The 21,563-nt window shown below is 30.3% G+C and overlaps 1 protein-coding gene across 1 annotated transcript in view; it reads right to left on the reverse strand.

Moving 5' to 3' along the window:
• The window catches only part of LOC111049611 (angiopoietin-2), a 35,349-nt gene continuing 13,786 nt past the window's right edge, over positions 1-21,563 (reverse strand). Inside the window, exons 6-10 of the mRNA XM_039430119.1 lie at positions 19,228-19,359; positions 12,527-12,714; positions 4,404-4,547; positions 3,209-3,333; positions 1-1,113 (exon numbers count right to left, since the gene is read on the reverse strand). Coding sequence (XP_039286053.1) covers positions 1,022-1,113; positions 3,209-3,333; positions 4,404-4,547; positions 12,527-12,714; positions 19,228-19,359 — 681 coding nt within the window. The 3' untranslated portion in view covers positions 1-1,021. The remainder of the gene's footprint in view (positions 1,114-3,208; positions 3,334-4,403; positions 4,548-12,526; positions 12,715-19,227; positions 19,360-21,563) is intronic.

Genomic DNA, 21,563 nt, shown 5'->3' on the forward strand with positions numbered 1-21,563 from the left:
AAAAAATTGAAATTCTCCTACGTTTCTTAGTATTAAAAATCTTAATCCAACAAAGGATAGACATTTTATTGGTAAAAAACAATACAAACAAAATAAATACTAGTTTAAACTTAAAATACAGAATTTAATACGGTACTCTTTTCAAAAAATATTGAAAAAGCTTTCCCTAAAAGCTTTTAGGATATAGTATGTTTTATATCTTTCATGTATCATACAAAACTGAGCAGGATTCAGATATGGTAATTATAATTCATTCCCAAAAATGAGAATAAATCACAAAATTCATATTTGTTTTGTTATAAACTCAATAAAATTGGTTGGTTTATTTCAGTGTTAAACCATACGTAAATTGAATTATAATAGTTTATTCGTTTGTTTGTAATTTTTGTGGTTGATTAAATTCCTTTATATAATTTCGTTTCATTATTTACTATAGATGTATAATTTTAATTCAAGTTCACAAATATTATAAACTGTAGACGATACAATCATGTATTAATATTATTGTTTAATACTTCAATTGATTCATAATTAGAAATCAAAACAATACAGATTTAATTCATAGATATTCCATATTGCTTATCATCCAATTATTACTCTTGTTTAAGCTATTACATCATTTTCACTTCCAAAATTTGAAGTAATTCTCACAAAGAGAATTGAAAATTGGACCTGATATTACTCTGTTTCAAAGGGATAACATCCTAACAACAGTTATGATAAATAACATTTTATAAAATGTTCAACTAATTTTAAATAATAAGTAGGTAATAACAACTTAACACTCTAATAGTTATCTCCAAATTCTTCTCATTCCTGTTGAAAAAAATTGAACATCTCCAATCTTCTGACTTCAGATGAAAAACTAAATTTTTTGGTTCATAACCACCGGGATTGTAAATTTTTGTTTGTAATAGCTTTGATTTTGTTTGTTTAAATTGTTGCCTGTGTTTACATCTTCCTAGATGATTTAAGGCGTATTTTATTTGTTGTTTTCTTTCTCAAAATGGCGTCGCGTCTCTTACGATGAACTAATGGAGCCTTTTGGTTTGATCATCATACTGGCTTTCTTGAGCGTGTAGTCCCATCCTCTCCACCTGAACCACACAATACCTGAGAGAAAAAAATGAGAAGTTTAATGGATTTATAGAAAAATAGATCAAATATGATAAACAAATATATTACAATTTCTTAGTATAGTGTATAAACACAAAAACGCTGTAATTCTGAAACGAGAGATGAATAATTCACACTCCACATATTAAAAATAATTCCACACAAAAGAGAACTCTCAATTTAAAAGAAACTCCAATTTGTATATAATATCTGAAACAGATCAAGTCAACGAAATGTCTTAAAGAGAAAATTGAACAAAAACATTCACACTGTGAATTATACAAGAGAGGAATTCAAATATAATTTTAAAATCTACATGGGTTGTTGTAGACTTGAATGAACAAAACCAATATATGATTTGCCATAGTTTTCTACTCTATTCTATTCATCAATTTATCAGAAATTAATAATGATGTAGCAACTGAATGTTTAGTTCCTAAATAATTATAAAAAATAAGTGGCTGTTTTTTTCAAGTTTGTGACTACTACTACCTTTAATGTAAACCATTATCATAGTTTACTATTTTAAGTTCGTATATTTGAGATTTATTTCAACATCATCTTCACTACAACACAGAAAGACTGATGAATTTAATAATTTTACTGTATTATACTGTAAAAAGCATTGTTTGAATTCTTAATTTTTCAATAAATAAATGGTTCCACTGCGGTCTTCAAAAAAATATTGTTATTTCTTCTTTATTTATTCTTTTATCAATCAAGGTATTAAGTTTACTTATTCCTACATACATATTCCTACATACTCATTCTTAAATATACATCAGCACAATATATTATATATTTTATAATCAGAATATTAATAATACATCCATAATATAAGTGTATTCTCTATTATTTACTTCTATGAGCAGATTAAGCTTATTATGTATAAAGTGGAACTCCCCCCCTACACACAGATGGATAGTCTAGTAGGGGGATTCCAAAATATGTTGTATATTGTATTTCTTATTCGTGTATTATGTTTTTGGAAATAAACTGAATTGAATTGAATTGGTTATTGTCATTATTTTCTGCTCGCTTTTATTCGCTTATTCAACTCAATCATTCAACCCTGATTATACAGGAGACATCAGTAGGTCTAGACTTCAATATTAATAAACCAAAGAGAAAGAATAGCATTAGAAGATACAGCTATCCTTTGGTGTATAGAAAGTTTATGTTACAAATTACATTGTTTGTTCAAGCCGATAGTCCTAGTAGTTCTTTCTTGTGAAGCTATGTGCTGCTGGTAGTCTCTCATACTGTGCCGTTCTTACATTCTCACACAGCTGAGACAGTGATAATCGACAATAGTCGGCTTGACATATCTAACAGTGAATTCTGAAACACAAACGCCCTAAGGAATTTCTTCTAATTCTATCTTTTCACTATGACTAAACAGCAATTTATTATTATTTAACGAAAATCAAAATTAAATGCTGTAATTCACCCCGAAGACTTCTGCTACTGCAAATATTGACAACAGGTTAAACAGCTAGATGGAAATTCGATGAGCGCTACTATACAAAAATAGTTTTTTGTATACAAAAATAGTTTTTGTATGGTAGCGCTCATCGAATTTCCTTCTACCCTTCTTTTACCCTGTTGTCAATATTTGCAGTAGCAGAAGTCTTCGGGGTGATTTGCAGCATTTAATTTGGATTATCGTTAAATAATAATAAATTGCTGATTAGTCATAGAGAAAATATAGAATTAGAAGATATTCCTTAGGGCGTTTGTGTTTTGATAAATCCTTAGGGATTTTGGTTTGATAATAATTATTTATTAATTAGCATTTGAACAAAATGCATCTTCCAATTTACTTCCATCTGTAATCAGCAATTATTGTTTTACAATAATTTATATTTTTACTCAACTCAGGGCCTTATGCACCAATGTACCATCTACTTTTAACACTGAACCACGTTTAGTTGTTTTCGCGAGGTGAATAGTTTGTCTGTTTTATTTATTTACAAAAATATAGGTGCACACGGTAAAACTCCAAAAACTGCTCCCCAATCAAGAAAATTAACAATTGATGAGAAAAATTATCAATTGAAGTTTAATAATAATTATAAAAATTAAAGCTGACCTTGTCTGGCAGTGATATCTTGAGGGTCGTTTAGATAGAGTCCATTGAGCCCCCTTCCACACGACTTCCACCACCATCCTCCCTTCAGCATAGACGCGCAGTTGAGGCTCGAACGGTCATTGTCTCTGTAACAAAAATATACATAAAATATGAAAAAAGAAATTGAAAATGTCGAGAGAGTGTTCAAGTTTGTTAGGAAAAGCATAGGAGAGTTGGGGAGGAAAAGAAGATGTGTTTAAATTTTTAGATTTTACTTTTGTAAAAAAGTCTAACACAAGTAGAAATGAAATGATCAAAGTGATAAATGTTTTTCTCTTCTTATTCTAATAAATGATAATGGGGAGTCAAAACTATATATTTGCCTGGAATTGCAGAAAAAAGTATATTCAGGGAAAAAGTAACAGAATAAGTTTCATTTATCTAATTATTTATTCAATCATTTAAAATCCTTTATCACCCATGACCAATATACTACTATTTGAATAAATAAAGATAGAATTATTTTAATATATTTTTCAAATGAAGATAGAAGACTTGAAAACACTAACAAATCAAATGAAATGTAAGGAGCCTATATTACTGAAATAGTACTAACAAAATACTAATATACTAATATTGAAAGTGTTGAGGTACCAAGTTAATAAGTTTATTGCTGATGTAAGTGAATTGTCTTCGGCAAACAGAAAAGTCAGTTCTATTTATATAATATATTTCGGTTGCGTCGGAAGTTGTATGACATCATATATGGTTTAAATATATTTTTACATTTATTCAGGTACAGTATCAAATTTTTGATATAGAGCTGCTTTGCCGTTAGAACGGGGAACTCAACAAACAGAAGATTCGTTGGGTAGCGTCTGGGACGGCCAAGAGCGGCTTTTGTTACATGTCTTTGCAATACCAACATGTCCTCAACTTGTACATACTTCGTACATTGTATTGTTTTGGTTGTTTAATCCACCTTTATAAATCTTATTACAGGACTGCAGTTCCTTGTAGAAACCAGCACATCTTCAGCTGCACCCGGTACTAAAGATGATACTGTTTTTCAATCATGGAGAAGTTTTACAACATTAATATGTATTGAAACATTTTTACAAATTATCATTTCATTGCCATATTCTGTGTCAACTTCATTATTTATTAGTTGTTGACAATAAATAAATATTTTAATTGAAAAGTATTAGTAACTGACCTGTTGTACGTTGAGAATGGACTGTTGTTACTGCCATACCAGGGATCATTGAGTGAGTCCCCTGCATTGCCTTCATAGCCGTCTATCTCCAGTTTGTAGTACTCAGCTTCTGAATAGATCTTGAAGTGCGAATACTGCGCATATCTACAGAGTAAAAACAATTTATAAATAAATAAGACTGAAAAATGAAATAAAAACATGCAAATGGGAAAGAAGTAAAAGCATCTTTTAGTTAGAATTTTTGAAATGCGAATACTGCGCATATCAGCAAACAAAAACAATATTTATCAATGAGTGAAACCGGAAAATGGAAAAAATAGATGCAAACAAGAAAGAAGTTGGAGCATCTTTTAGTGGCAATTTTTGAATACTGCGCATGTCTGCAAACAAAAACAATTTCTTTATGAATGAAACCGGAAAATAAAAAATAGATGCAACTAGAAAAGAACTTGAAGCATTTTAAAGTGCAAATATTCTAATTAATCATAGACCCCCAATTGTTATCTTTCTCCAATGAAAGTATGTCATGTAATATACTGAATTTATTATACCTCATAATCACAAAAAAATCACTATTATAGCACATAATATGATATAGTATATAATATTGTTGAGCTACTAGTAAACTTTTCGATTTTATTTTAACCGAGCACTAGTGATTATTTGTAATTATTAATTACTAGTTTTGTAAAACTTTTATGTTTTGATTTTGTGCATGTGTAAATGAAATAATTAAATAAGTAGCCATATCAAAATACTTTAATAAAATAGACCTCATATAAGTCATGAGTATAAAACTCTATTATTAAATCACTTTTTGCTATTTGAAAAAACGACTAGCAGTCAGATATTTTACAATAAATGAATTAATCACTCACTTTGACAACGAGATCTTTCGGCAGATTCGCCATCTTCTACAGCGTGATTCTACGTTCTTTTACAAAAAGTGATTTAATAATAAGCAGTTCGTGATGGAAAACAACATTGAAGAATTCTATTATTTAATTTATGATCTATTCAGTAAGGATGAATAAAGTTTTTGGAAACTAGAGAGAATTTAAGAAATTATCTTAAAGCGATCAATAAATAACATAATATAACAAAATGATGCTATTAATCTATTGATATGAGTATACTCTTATCCGAGCCTCAATTTTCGAATAATCACCATGTATTTTTATAATGATAATAATATTCATAAATGATAATTTCGTATGGATATCAGCCTACCGTCTCATATCTCCAACCTTGATTTCCTAATGATTAGGTAGGCTACTATACATTTTCAGAGTGAATGATTGATTCAAGAATGAACTGTTTCATCATGGAACTGATTTATTCATTTATTTCCTAAATTGATAATCACAATATCATTCTAAACTCATTATGAATGATTGGGGAAGGAACAACTTATATTGGCTGAACATAGAAATCTCAAGTAAACACTGGTCTTCAGATACCTTATCTACTATATCCACCTATTTCAGGTAAGGTACGTTGAACCACTGAGGAAAAAATAAAGTTCTTTCTCCCTTTTTCTGTGGTTAAACCTACAATAAGGTACCGGTAGGTACCTATGATACAATCCGTGATGTCATTATTGATTCTTTCATTCATTATTCGACCTCATAGCTACTAGACTAGAAAGATAATACCGGAGATAACAGAAAAAATATAGATAGACTACTCTATCTTTAGTATACTAAAGATAAAATGATAGAATAGAATGTATATAGATAGCATGTAGATAAAACACCACAGTACAAGAAATTATGGGCTCAGATGTTTTAACAGAAAATAAGATGAGCTAAATATCTCTCCTCATCTTTTCTCTATATCACAATTATTGATTACTACACTGAATACAATGTGGATAAAACACCCACAGTACAAGAAAATATGGGCTAAGATGTTTATATTACCAGAAATTAAGATAATAGAAAAAACTCTCTCCATCTTTTCTCAATGATATTACAATTGGTTTAGATGGACTATATAGATCACATATATTACTATACAACGAATGGAAATGGATCTTGACTTCTTGACATAGATATAGCTATAATCAAATGGTACAGATATAGGTACGGTACGAGTAAGCTATAGATATATTTAAGGCAAAGTAACCAAAGCTTGCATTCTATCATGAAGAGTTGCAAGAATTCGTGACCTACTGTATGCAAATCTATGTCAGTTTTTGCAATTGGTCTGAATTATTTCAAGCAAATTGGAGCATGATTCTTGGTGACTTATTCAGTTGATTGCTGTAGTCTCAACTACTGAGCAGTCAACCGAATAAGGTTATTCAAATTGCGAAAGATTTCATAGTTTGTGAATGTTGTTTTGATAGGGCTTAATAAAATAGAAATATAAATATTTTGCCTCCATATTTGAAAATATTTGAGCTGCAGACCACAAAGGATTACCACCAATTTGCAAATTAAAAATTTAATCTTAGGATTTATTCAGTTAGGGACTGAAAATTTTGTGAAGTGAACATAGCTACAAGACTTAACATATTTTGGACTATGTGTAACCTTATCTAAATTTGGGAGAGGAATAGCACAAGCTTACCTCTCTCCTTATCATTTATTTCATTGGCAATTACAGATCATAATTATAATAATTATAATATGATTGGGAGAAGACAACAGGCATAGCCCAAAACTGTCTTCTCCCAAATTTTTACAAATAAAAGTTCCAAAAAAGAATAAGGTTAAGATTTCACTTTTACTTCAAAAAGACGTATGGATCAATCAATAAATGAATAACAGATAAGCCTATTAAATATTAATAAATACCAATCGAGGGATTTTTTATTCAAATTTATCTCACATTACATATATGATAGGTTTTACAAATTGTAGTAATCATTATACATATATCATCTTATATCTATCATACATGAAGTAAGAATTAAGATTTTCCTATTATAATTTTGTGGCTGCCCCATGGAGCTAATTTTAGTTTATTTCGGGGCATTGTACATACTCAGAGATTTTTTGCAAGATTTGAATTTATAGAAGAGTAAATATTGTCAAATATTATATTATTAAATATAATTATACTGTTTTTATTGAAATTGTATTTTTAATTGAAAAAAGAGTTGATTGTGTAACCGATTTGATTGGAATGGAATAAATTATCAGAATGAGAGAATTTACCTCTTTATTTATTCTATATCCGAGTATGAAATATTGATATTTGAAAAATCGAGCCAATATAAAATTGGTGTTTCAGTTAAAATTTCGACTATCATGACAGCAAATGTTTACTTTTGACTAACAGTAGTCTACTGCTATGGTTCCAAAATAAATATTTATTTATTCTTTATTCATTCTACAGAGTGAGTCATATCTATGGGAACCCTCCAATAAGTTAGAGACTTTTGTAGATATAATACTGTCACTTTTAGAATAAGTTATATTGGTCAAATACTCCACCTTTTGTCATACAACTGAATTTCAACCACTCAAAAGGTGGAGTATTCGACCAATAACTTATCCTGAAAGTTACAGTATTATATCAACAACAGTCTTCAACTTATTGAAGGGTTCCCATACATATGACTCACTCTGTATATTGGTAACCTTGTGCTATTCCTCTCCCAGATTTAGATAAGGTTACACATAGTCGGAAATAGTTTAAGTCTTGTAGTTGTTCACTTCACAAAATTTTCAGTACTTAATTATTTTTACAACGTAGATTTTTAAATTTAAATGCTTCAAAACCAAACATAAAAGAAATATTTCACATTATTATCACTAAAATAGGGAATATGGAACAGATATCTGTAATGCTTTAATGGACTAGAAGCAATTTGAAAAACGAGGTTTTGTTATCCAATTATCAATATATTATTTATGATGGAAATAAATTGAAGTTGCATTTGTTTGTTAAGTAGCAGAAGTCTTCGGGGTGATTTACAGCATTTAATTGGGATTTTCGTTTAATAATAATTATTTTTCAATTATTTATGATCTTTATTGGCGATAACTCTTGAAGAATCAAGTTCGACCAAATGCCAAGCTGCACACACATTATTTGTATGCACTTTTCGAGTCGAAATGCATTATTTATTTGCACTTTCCTGAAGTCCCACTGCATTTTAACACTAGTATATTGCATTGAATGTAAAGTGATATATTTGATGCACGTTTGCACCTTCTATTTGGATACTACAGTTTGATTTTCCACATCTTCTACTTCTTCTTCTTCTTCTTCTTCTTCTTCTTCTTCTTCTTCTTCTTCTTCTTCTTCTTCTTCTTCTTCTTCTTTCTTCTTCTTCTTCATCATCATCATCTTCTTCTTCTTCTTCCTCATCTTTTCCTTTATCTCCCTTCTTCTACAAATATGGCGAAAGGATACGTGAGCGGAGCGAATTCAAGGTGCTAAGTGCAATAATGCATCTATTACTGGTGAAAGGAAGAAATGCAGATGCATCTCAAAGATGCAACTCTGTGAATGCATCTAGATATGCAACTCTTCAAAGATGCATCTAAATAGATATGCAACTCTGTAATAACTGCATTCAGAGAAGCCTACCTAGTCACTTAGCAGCTATATTAAGGTCCACGTTATAATGGCAGTGAAGAAAGATAGGAGAAAAACGTTGCCCATCCTCTGCCTTGTCAATGCCTTCTACAGACGGTAGCTGATACAGGTTTATTGATGTAATATTAACTGTTCATTCTCGTTTAAAATAATCAATTATATTTTTCAATAATGTCATAGTGAATTTTCATAATTAAGAAGAACTATTTTGATAATTGATTATCAATTCTACATTGTTAAAAGAGGATCTGGCAGCAGAGCAAAACGTGAAAGAGATAGCGTTATCCGCTTTGTTGAATGATAGACAAGGATAGCAATACCATTGCTAATCAAACACTGCCATTATAACGTGAACCTCACTATAGTCACTTAGCAGCTAAGAAGGTGAGAATACGGTGAGAAAGGTGATCTTGTAGAAAAATAGAAGAGGTAAAGGGGCATACTATAACGATATATATAATTTGAGAATGTATTCATCTATAATGATGTATAAGATTATACTTTCAATAGGTTCACAACCTTGAATGAATTTTATGATTAGTCATCCTCTCACTATTCTATTTTTATTGCCTATATCTATTGAATATCCTTCTCTAAGATTGCCTTATTACTTGGGATATATGAAAAGTTATATAAGTACCAATTCATTTTATAATAATTCAACTTTTTTATTCCTTACACATTTATTAGTAGAATTTATATACATGAGAGAATACTCATTTTGTGGTTCTCATAGTTATATTACGTTTATTTTCAAATTTGGAATATATTTTATATTGAATGGAAATCAAGTAGTAGAGTGTCTGAATATTCACGATAATTGACCGAGCTAAGTGAGGTCTAAGATTCAAGTCGACGGTTTGGCATTTCTGTTTAGCATGTTTATATGTTGCGCATTTACGGCGAAACGCGGTAATAGATTTTCATGAAATTTGACAGGTATGTTCCTTTTTAGATTGCGCGTCGACGTATATACAAGGTTTTTGGAAATTTCACATTTGAAGGATAATATGAAAGGGAAAAGGAGCCTCCTTCATACGCCAATATTAGAGTAAAAATCAGACTATAGAATTATTCATCATAAATCAGCTGTCTAGTGGACTATAATACTATGCGCTCAAAAACATTGAACATCTTGAAAATGTATCTTTCCAACAACGTTAGTAGACAGTTGACTATAATACTACCCGTTCAAAAACATCGAACATATTGAAAATGTATCTTTCTATCAACTTTGTAGACAGTTGCAGCCAGACCTGATAACAGCGCTCACACTCACATTCCGGGACGACATGTCACGGTACGATAGGACAGAAAGCTCCATGTTTATTTAGGATTTCTTCTAGACATTTTAAATAGATAAATTATTTTTTAATTTTTGAGAAAACATAACAACAGGTCAATGTAACTTACTGAGCGCGAGGTCTACTGTTCACAGAACTACTAGTATCATAATAATTGATTCTGTTCTGTTAAGAGTTCAGTTGGTACTTACATGGTATAGAATCCTACTCTATAGTCTATGATATGGAATATTTGTCCCAAAAACATAAACATACTTATACAAAGTATTCACCTTTCAGTGGAGCTTGACATTAAGGAAAAGTTATTAAAAAATCTCATTAAAGGAAGTTTTGACTCTTCAAAAAATGTTTCCTAATGCCTGGGACGAAGCATTGCATGGGAAAATGATGAATCTTATCAATTACTAATTTCTATATCTAATTTGAATATTATTAAACTTTTCCTGATACCTAAAATAAACTGTCTTGCATTGTTATATAGATTATAAATTATCTTAAGAAGATAGACACAGTCTTACAGTAATAATATCAATGATAAATACTATATCCTCATATATGAGAAGATAGTGATAAATCATAATTAGTGAATCATTGAATCATAATTTTATTCGAAGCAGATTTCCTTATGGCTGTATAGATACTGAACAGAATTGTCAAATAGACTCATTGTATGTTTCTAATTTATATTATGAATCGAAAATGTTACATCATTTTTCAAATGAGGAGTACTTTACAATACTTTCAAATAAGGTACGTCTTTATGAGTTTTTGAAAAATATAGCCTACTCTAAACATGATGATAATTTGTTGAAAGAGTGGATATGGAAATAATGTTACCTTATTTTTTTCTCCCTATCTTTTTTGACGATGTACTTGTATGAATAAATAAAGAATGTTATACAAACCTCTTATCCTTATAGCAAATAGTCATTGTTAGTCAACATATTATATTTTTACAAGTATGTTTCAATTCAAATGTGTCAATATCTTTCAAACATGCGACTATTATCTATAAACTGCTCTTCATGTGTATATAATATAGAGAATATATATATATAATATATATATATAGATATATATATATATATATATATATATATATATATATTATATATATATATATATATATATAGTATAGATATACTAACCTCTTCTCCTCAAAGTCCTCCAAATGAATCCTCAGCATAGTATGAATATTATATGTATAGTTCTCGTTGTTCGCCAAATTAATATATATTCATATAAAAGTAAGTTTTTATTCAAATTTGTCAAAAATACACTTTGAGTACAATGATTTAAAGAGTAGTAAATACAGATATACAAACCTTTTATTTCGCTCAAAGTCTTCTAACTCAGTCCTGAGAATTTAAAGTTCTCGTTGTTTGTGAACATAATATTTATTTATAATTTTATTTATTGAAATTGATGTTGCTTTCCATGACGAAACACTATAAAATAACTTTGTTGTGATTAAGACAGTGTGTTACTAGTAAATATTTGAAAAAACACTCACTTTTCTTGGAGTATTGAGGAATGCATATCACTCCTGAAGAGGAGCTTCATCAGCATCAGAGCATCAGAGAGGCTGTCAAAGCTCCTCTTCAGGAGTCGAATGCATTCCTCAATACTCCAACAAAAGTGAGTGTTTTTTCAAATATTTACTAGTGACACACTGTCTTAACCACAACAAAGTTATTTTATTTATATATTTTTTTACAAATATGTCAAAAAACTTTTTCAATAAAAAATAATTTGAAGAGTAAATATAGATATACGAACCTTTTATTTCCTTCAAAGTCCTCCAACTCAATCCTGAGAATTTAAAGTCCTCGTTGTTTGTAAAGATAATATTTATTTTTTATAAAAGTATATCTATTTCAAATATTTCAAAAAACTACTTCAATAAAATAATAATTTGAGGAGTAGATATAGATATACGAACCTCTTATTTCCCTCAAAGACCTCCAACTCAATCCTGAGAATTTCAAGTCCTCGTTGTTTGTGAACATAATATTTATTCATAAAAGTAAGTTTTCATTCAAATTTGTCAAAAATACACTTTGAATACAATGATTTAGAGTAATAAATATAGATATACAAACCTCTTATTTCTCTTAAAGTCCTCCAACTCAATCCTGAGAATTGAAAGTCCTCGTTGTTTGTTATTAACATAATATTTATTTATAAAAGTATATTTATTTCAAATATGTCAAAAAACTACTTAAATAAAATAATAATTTTAAGAGTAAATATAGATATACGAACCTCTTATTTCCCTCAAAGTCCTCCAACTCAATCCTTAGCATATAGTCCTCGTTGTTGGTGAGCATATATATGTTTTCATTTCCCATCCAGAACTCCTTGCCTGGGTCTCCGAATCCATTCTTGTAGTCGGCCCAATCTCGGTTGAAGTTTTCTCTTGGCTCTCCCAGGTCGTCACGTCTTTGAATCACCTGCAAATATATTTCAGAGTTGAATAATAAATATTCAATAATCAACCATTTCAATTTAAAGTAATTGGGGAGATTATAAAATTTATAAGCAATTATTATTTTCAAATTGATTGGAAATATCCAATCAACACTCATTTACCATTTCAACCTTCAGTAATTGGATAGATGAATATTATCATAGAGAACCAATAGCGTAAGTAGATATCCCATGGTATAGGGAATTTATGTCGCAACTTTTACTGTTATCTCAAGCCGATTACTGTTGATTATTGTCAATTTTTACAGTTTTGTTGGGGTGAGAGTGTATGAACGGCACAATTTGAGAGACTACCACCGTCACACAGCTGCTTAGGAAAGAACTACGTGAACTATCGGCTTGGGATAACAGTAAAAGTTGCGACATAAACACCCTATACAATGGATATCTACTTATGCTATCGTTTCTCTATGATATTATAGACATTTATGATGAATCATTATCCCATGTTATTCTAGATTCAGCATTACACAAACCAGAAGAAACAATAATTGATTCGTCTCTTTAGACGAAGGAGACATCTTTGGATCACCGGAAATATATTTCAAAATTTGATAAAAATACTCAATAATCAACCTATTTCAACCTCCAGTAATTGAAAAGATTAATATTATAAAAAATTATATTGGCACACGGTTTTGATGTTTTTTACAACGACGTGCAGTGAATTATTCCGATGCTTGCCGTTCGAAAGTGCAACTTGAGTGGCAAAACATGAAATTATAAATTAAATTACCCTTCCAACATGTTGTTTAAAAACAGAAATAAATAATGTTAAAAAATAACTTCGATTTTTCAATCTTCATGTACGGTACATATTAGTAGTCCTGAATAAGAAAGTAAATCATAAACATTTTTGACAAGAATGTGCAAGATTTTCTCTGAAAGTTGAAATGACTGTTCAGTTGAATAAAAAGTTCATCTTCATTTCCTATATCCTATGTAGTCCTTATTGCTTGCATACTTTTTTTCCGACTTTCCATGTAAATCATAGATTCGATTTTAATTAAGGGATGCCAGTAAAAACCTAGTTCAATGAATATTGCTTTTAATAAAGAGCATTGAAGGTTTAATGGTATATGTTGTACATTATTCTGAATACCATTCATGATAATATATTTATTTAATTCTTGATAATATCAATTAACTAAAAAATGTCTGTAGACCTTGGATCCAGATCTTACATCTGAATATCAAAGTTGCTTCCCAAACAATTACAAAACTCCAGTGAAAGTTAAATTCATGAAACATCCCACTAGGAGCTCCTATACTACAAGCATCTGTCAAAAAATCTATTCACCCAACGGCCCCTACTTATAATTTTTATCAAATAAAATACAGCCGATAAATTAATGAGCTTGTCTCACAGGCAAAATACAACATGCTGTGAATTTCTTTGCGTGGTAACAGGTTTATATGGAGAATAAGAGTGCTGGCGGGACTTAGTCGCCTACTTAGTAAGTCCTCCTAATTAAGCACATCACTGTTATGATGATGCAAATGCTAATATAAGTGAAATGTACAAGATTATGATCATCTGCTAAGTATTCCAACTTGATTCCGTAATGCGATCGAGTGCTAGAGAAGGAGATATGGAGAGTTAATGTGATGGAGAGAGATGGAGATATGGAGTGCTAATGCAGTAGAGAGTGATGAAGATATGAAGAGTTAATGCAATAGAAAGAGAAGGTGCTAGAGTGTTAAGAGCCTTTGAAGCTTGTCGGCTAATGCAATTTATAAGAGATTTATGGTGGCGAGATTATGAAAATCGAAACAAGCGTGGTTGTCATAATCAGATTCCTAATCAGATGCGATTTGATTATTTTCTAGAGTTAATACTTTGTAGGAAACATCTCTTGAAGCTTTTTCATAATCAGTTGCAATTAGATTATCTTGTGAAACTTCCACTGTAGTTTCTAAGTAGAGATTCTGGAGATTAGATAATTCCTAGATTGTAAGTGCGTACCGTAATTCTGTTCATAGTTTATATATTCTCAATTACAGATACTATATCAGACACTGTTATAGTAGTTATGGTTATATAATTACTGTAGTCTCAATAGGCACAGTTAACCTAATTCCGCAATTATTGGCTTCAGAGCTACTGAAGAGGAATATGTTATTTATTGAACATACCTTAATTATTAAAATTTATAATTTGACTTGAGGTTGTTTTTTCGCCCATCAGTCTCAAATTTTTAAAGAAAATTCAGCGTTCCTTTACAGTTTCAACTTATGGAACTTTTTCATTAATTCTAGTTGACAACATTAGAATTAGGATTACATTAGGATTAGAAAATTATGAAAATAATTACAATTATTATATTTTATACTCTATATTGTCATCTCAGACAGTAAGATTCTACTATTAGAAAATTATGGAAATAATTACCATTATTTTATACTCTATATTGTCATCTCAGACAGTAAGATTCTACTATTAGAAAATTATGGAAATAATTACCATTATTTTATACTCAACATTATCATCTTAGAGCCTGTCTTATCTACTCTTTCAATCATTGTGTTATTTGTGTGTTAATTGATAAATAAGTATAATAATAGAAGGATAGTCCACAATTCTTTTAAAGTAGAATAAATTTTAATATATTGGGCTCCATTTATATTTATTATTATGTATGTTGCAGATTTCAGAGTTAGAGGGTAGGCTACATACTTCAATTTCCTAGTTTTTATTAATCGCAAGTTATAAAAGTGTGTGATTAAAAATTTCCCTTCTCCTTTTTTTAGAGAATACTGTCACAAAATTTACTGTCATATTATTTTTATCATTTACATTGTGACAGATATACTTTGTTTATTCATAAATTTGTACAAGGAGCTATTGATCAAAATTTGAAATATAATTCACTTCATTAGAGATGATGAATAGGTACTGTTCAAAACTAATAATACAATTACCCAATGATATGGTGTTGATTTATGATTTATTAATTCAATCATTCAGAATTATTCAACTTACAGAAAAGTACTACAGGCTAACTTACGCCCAAAACGGTTCCAATTCTAATTTATACAACAGTCCAAGTGATGCATAGTATTGTATAGGCTAACCATAGTATCATGAGATAATATAATTATGATAACATGATAAAAATAACATCCCACAATTATTACAATCTTACCTTAGCTAATTCAATATCAATTCTCCATTCTTGAATTTGGAGACCTTGCTTTACAATAGACAATACATTATTAAAATAGGAGTTTGAAAGTGTATCCAAATGAAGTTCATTGCTGCCTATCTCTCTCTCTTTCTCACAATCTCTCCCTCATTATTGAACCTTCCATGAAGAATTCACTTGCTATCCAAAGCTCTAACAAAAGATCACTCTATTATAATATTTTCACCCATTATTCCAGGCTCCAACAAAAGATTAATTTACATTATCGGCCAAGTTCTTTTTTTTACTGTATCAAGATTAATTTTCAACAAAAGATTAGTCCTTGCAACTATTATATAGCAGGATAAATTATATAGATACTGTATGTATTGTATGGTATAAATTAAATATAGAAAACTGTGGATAATAATGTTTGTATATACAGTGAAATACATGCTGTAGAACAAATATAACGAATTTCGCGGCGTCTCTCTTTTGATCATCAATCTTTATATTGAGGTCCACGTTATAATGGCAGTGGAGGAAGATAGCAGAACATCGTTGCCGATTCTCTGCCTTGCCGCTGTCTTCTATAGAGGATAACTGATACCGGTACATCTGATGTTCATTCTTGTTTCAAATAATCAATTATGTGTTATTCATTGAGAAAATATATTTTTAAATACTGTAATTGATACATTTTTATGAATGAGATAAAATATTTGTTAGTTAATCATATTTCTGCATTTTAAAAAACGATCTGGCAAACGTTGTGGAGCTAGAAAAGGATACCGCTATCTACATTGTCGAATGATCGACAAGGATATCAACACCAATGTTAATCAAATACTGCCATTAACCTCCCGGCAGTAGCGCCCTACTCAATCACACGAGCAGTCGCGTGTTGTACGTTTAACAACATTCAAATTTCCAAGTGTTATGTACTCTGTTTACTGTCTAAACATATTAATTAATTGTATAATTACTTTCTCCATCTTCTTGGATTATTTTACGCCTATGAACATTTGGATGATTACCATTTCATAGCCCAATAAGGTACATCAAGCAAAGCCATCAATTCTGTGTTATTGGTTCGTTTACAGTCCCCGTATACAGTCTTTCCCTATCTTATGCACAGTGCGACTTATGCACTGTCGCGACTAAATGGCACCTAAAGACTGAACCATTGCTCGGTTGATACTGCAACTCAGTGGAGTGATGGGGAGAAAGTTTTGGAATGCATAGGTGACTCATTCACTGACATCACCCCATCCAATAGTTTTGTGCAGCAAAAAAACTGACACTGTTGTACTTTTTACAACAGCGCGACTGCCGGAAGGTTAAGCTTATAACGACTTGGGATGGAACACACTCTTCAATTCCCTTCAACAGAAGCGTATTAGAGAGGCAAACAATATTTCATTGTCCATCTTTTGGCTGTGTACAGAATAATTACGTGTTGGTCTTTGAAGCTTTAGAATGTAGAGGTGTCTTGAAGAAGGTATTTCTATATTTTTAAAGAGGTGACTATAGCAGGCGACGCTAAGATTCTTTTCAAGGATGTACCTTCCACAATAAATTATAAGTCTTTGTTGTAACAAACAATACAAGAGCCGGCAAACAATAAATAAAAATGCAACAATACAATACTCTTGAGCTCTGAACAATTCGAATTTTTCACAAAGCTGAGCCAAACAATAAACTTGCCACAATACTTTCAGCGGTTTTTTCTCTCTTTATAATACTTTTCATACTACATTTTATACTGCAGGATACTTTGCAACTTGAATTCCAACAGGATGGTAAGATCTGAAAGAGTTATTTTCAAGGATAAAGTTAATTACTGTCTGCAACTGTAGAATGCCGTGATCAGGAAAGATTTGGAACGGACTGCAAAGTGTGATTAGAGGAGAATTGAATTTATTCGGACAATAAGAGTTTGGACCAGGAACTGAGTTGAAATTTTTGTAATGTTCTGTTGTCCACTGGTTGTAATAATTAATTACTGTATTGATAATATGTCTCTACTTATTGTGAACGGTCATGGAATGGAAATACGTCTTTCACTGCGGATAATGGTTATTGGTAGGCCCTACTTTATTTATAATGGTTTTGGTACTGGTATTTTATATTCATTTTTTGGGGGTTTACATCATATTGGTCTCATGATAAATAATATTATTTGATCGTATAATATAATTTTTTGTATTAACCATTTGTATTGTTATTTGATAGAGAAAACTTATACCAGATTGTTTTTTAATTAATATGGTCGCATCATTTTAAGTTGGAATATGCCCCAGTGGCCAGTGCATTGTTTATTTATTCATTTAAATTAAGAGTACTCAGTAAATACAGATATACAAACTTCTTATTTCACTCAAAGTCCTCCAACTCAATCCTGAGAATTGAAAGTTCTCGTTGTTCGTGAACATAATATTATTTATTTATAAAATCATATTTTCTTCAAATGATATTTATTTATAAAAGTATATTCCTTAAAGTATATTTTTTCTAAAAATAATAAACTATATAACTTCTAGAAGTATTTTTAGCCTAGATGAAGATGAAGGAAAATTGTTACAATATTACAATGTTAAATGCCATATAGTATAAAATCAAAAGCATATTTTGTAGGAGGTTTATAATGCGACTTCTACCCGTTGTCTCCATTGATTATTATTATTTATTTGAAAGAAATGAATAGTATTTTTTTCCCAGCTATTACCATGTTATATTAAAATTAATGCAAATTCTCTATTGATTGAGCACAGTATACGAATATTACAAGATTTTAAGATGTATTGTACCTGTGGTTTCGAATGCAGTGAATTCTATATTTTCACAAAAAATTCAGTTTTCTATTGAATATAAAATGTTCTACTTGATGAAATAATTCATGTACTAGGTGAGATAGAACTTATTTAGTACATTTATTGAGTACAGTACAAAATAGATTACAACGTTTAAAGATATTGAACCTGATTGTTGTTTTAAATGCAGTTAATTCCATACTTATTGAATTCACATGAATTTAAATTTTCTGTCAAATAAAATATTGCACTTGTTGGAATGATCTAAATATAATATAATATAATATATAAAATATAATTAGTAATTATAAACGAAATTATTTACTTAGTTTGATAGTAAAAGTAAGCCTACTATAGATAAATTGATGAATGAATTATTACGTATGACAACACAAATATGTTGCAGTAAAATTCGCATAACTACATTTCACCAAACACTTCATGTCAGAAATGGAATAATATAGGCTACTCAAGATCATAAGTGAGTTTTATTACCTAATTGATGAATTATTTGATGAATAATGAATGATTCACTCACCGTCCACCCTCCTTCAGCAACCTCTTGTTCGCAGAATACCTTGAGGAACCAGTAGGTTGTGCCCCTTATCTGCAGGTAGTAAACTCCTGAATGCCTCATGCCAGCATTCAACAGATCTAGACAGGAATACCCCTGTAAAAGACAAATGAAATTTTTTCAAAAATGTTACAAAATATAATGTTGTTTATAGTAGTTGGAATCGATGCTACATGACTCCAACAGAGTTGTATATGTTTATTAATCATGTTCTTTATTATATTATTCACATATTTCAAATATTCAAGTGACTCTACCAAAGATTAAATAAATAATAGTATTCGAATATATTATTCAGAATAATAGTACAGATAGAATAATTAATAAGTATTTACTTCATTTATGGTCTCCACACAGGGTATCCTGAAGGGAACACAGATTAGAAAACGATATATTGTAATATTGCTTTTCTTGGATTTACGGTATTTTTGTTTGTTTATTTATTTTATATTTATTTATTTGAATGGAAGAAAGTTATAGTATTGTTCTTTATTATATTATTCGCATATTTTAAATATTCAAGTGTCTCCACACAGGGTAGCCTATAGGGAACACAAATTAGAAATTAGAAAACGATATTGTTATCGATTTTCTTGGATTTACGGTATTTTTGTTTGTTCGTTTATTTATTTGAATAGAGAATGAAAGTAAGTTATAGTATAGTTCTTTATTATATTATTCAAATATTTTAAATACTCAAGTGTCTCTACACATGGTAGCCCATAGGGAACACAAATTAGAAAACGATATTGTAATTATTAGATTTTCTTGGATTTACGGTATTTTTGTTTGTTTGCTTATTTATTTGAATAGAGAATGAAAGTAAGTAAGTGTGTGATATCATAAGTGTAAGATATAATAATTGATCATTACTGATAAAAATCAACTACTGTTTTAAAATTATACCAGATGGATTGGGGTGACTTAAATCATGTCAATAGACTCTGCAATGAAAGACAAGGATAGCAACATCTATGTTAATCAAATACTGCTATTATAACGTGGACCTCACTATAGTATACTCCCGTATATAGTGAGGTCCACGTTATAATGGCAGTGGAGAAAGATAGGAGAAAAACGTTGCCGATCCTCTGTCTTGTCAATGCCTTCTATAGACGGTACCTGTACAGGTTTATTGGTGTCATACAGTATTAACGGTTCATTCTCGTTTAAAATAATCAATTTTATTTTATTAAGCAAGAGATTATATTTTCCAATAATTTCATGATAAGGTTCCATGATGAAGATGGAATATTTTAATAATTGATGACTTATTCTAAATTGTTGAAAGACGATCTGGCAACAGAGCAAAGCGGAAAAGAGATAGAGCTATCCGCTTTGTTGAATGATGTACAAGGATAGCAATACCATTGCTAATCAAACACTGCCATTATAACGTGGACCTCATCATAGGGTAGCCTATATGAATTTCTTTATCGTTTCTTGTTCTATGTAAATATATTAACAGCCGTTGGGGTGGAGCCGGGAGCTGTATTTTCTAATAAAACTGGAACTGCATTCTCAAAAGAAGAACTGTAAAACTAGACAGTCAAATCCATCTTGAAGCTCAATCTCTCCACAATCCTTTTGTTTTCATTCTTCATTTGCTGATAGCACGTACTCTACTCTCCTTGTCTCCTTTTGAAAGTGAATATACAACCAACAAGGTTATTAGATATTCCATCTCTCTCTCGGTACAGTCACCTCTAAAACTATGCTCCCTTCACTTCTGCGACCATAAATTATTGTCCGGCATTTTTCACTTTTTACTACAAGAAGTGATTGGAATTTGATCACCCGATGATTTATTACCTATCTTGAATTTCTACACCGTTTAATAACCCTAAATAATATTGCACGATCTATTTTTAATCGGTGTTCACTATCCAAATTACATTCAACTATAGTGAGGTCCACGTTATAATGGCAGTGTTTGATTAGCGATGGTATTGCTATCCTTGTCTATCATTCAACAAACCGGATAACGCTATCTCTTTCTCGCTTTGCCCTGTTGCCAGATCGTCTTTTAACAATGTAGAATTGTAACATAATATATTCCATCTTAATTCTGAAAATTCATTATGAAATTATTGAAAAATATAATTTTATCGCTTTATAGAATATAATTGATTATTTTAAACGACAGTTAACATTACATCAATAAACCTGTATCAGCTACCGTCTATAGAAGGCATTGACAAGACAGAGGTTCAGCAACGTTGTTCTCCTATCTTTCTCCACTGCCATTATAACGTGGACCTCACTAGAGTTATTAAATTTGATCTACGGTTAATTTTTGA

The sequence above is a fragment of the Nilaparvata lugens genome, chromosome 6 (genome assembly GCF_014356525.2).
Source record: "Nilaparvata lugens isolate BPH chromosome 6, ASM1435652v1, whole genome shotgun sequence".
In the NCBI taxonomy this organism is placed as follows: Eukaryota; Metazoa; Arthropoda; class Insecta; order Hemiptera; family Delphacidae; genus Nilaparvata; species Nilaparvata lugens.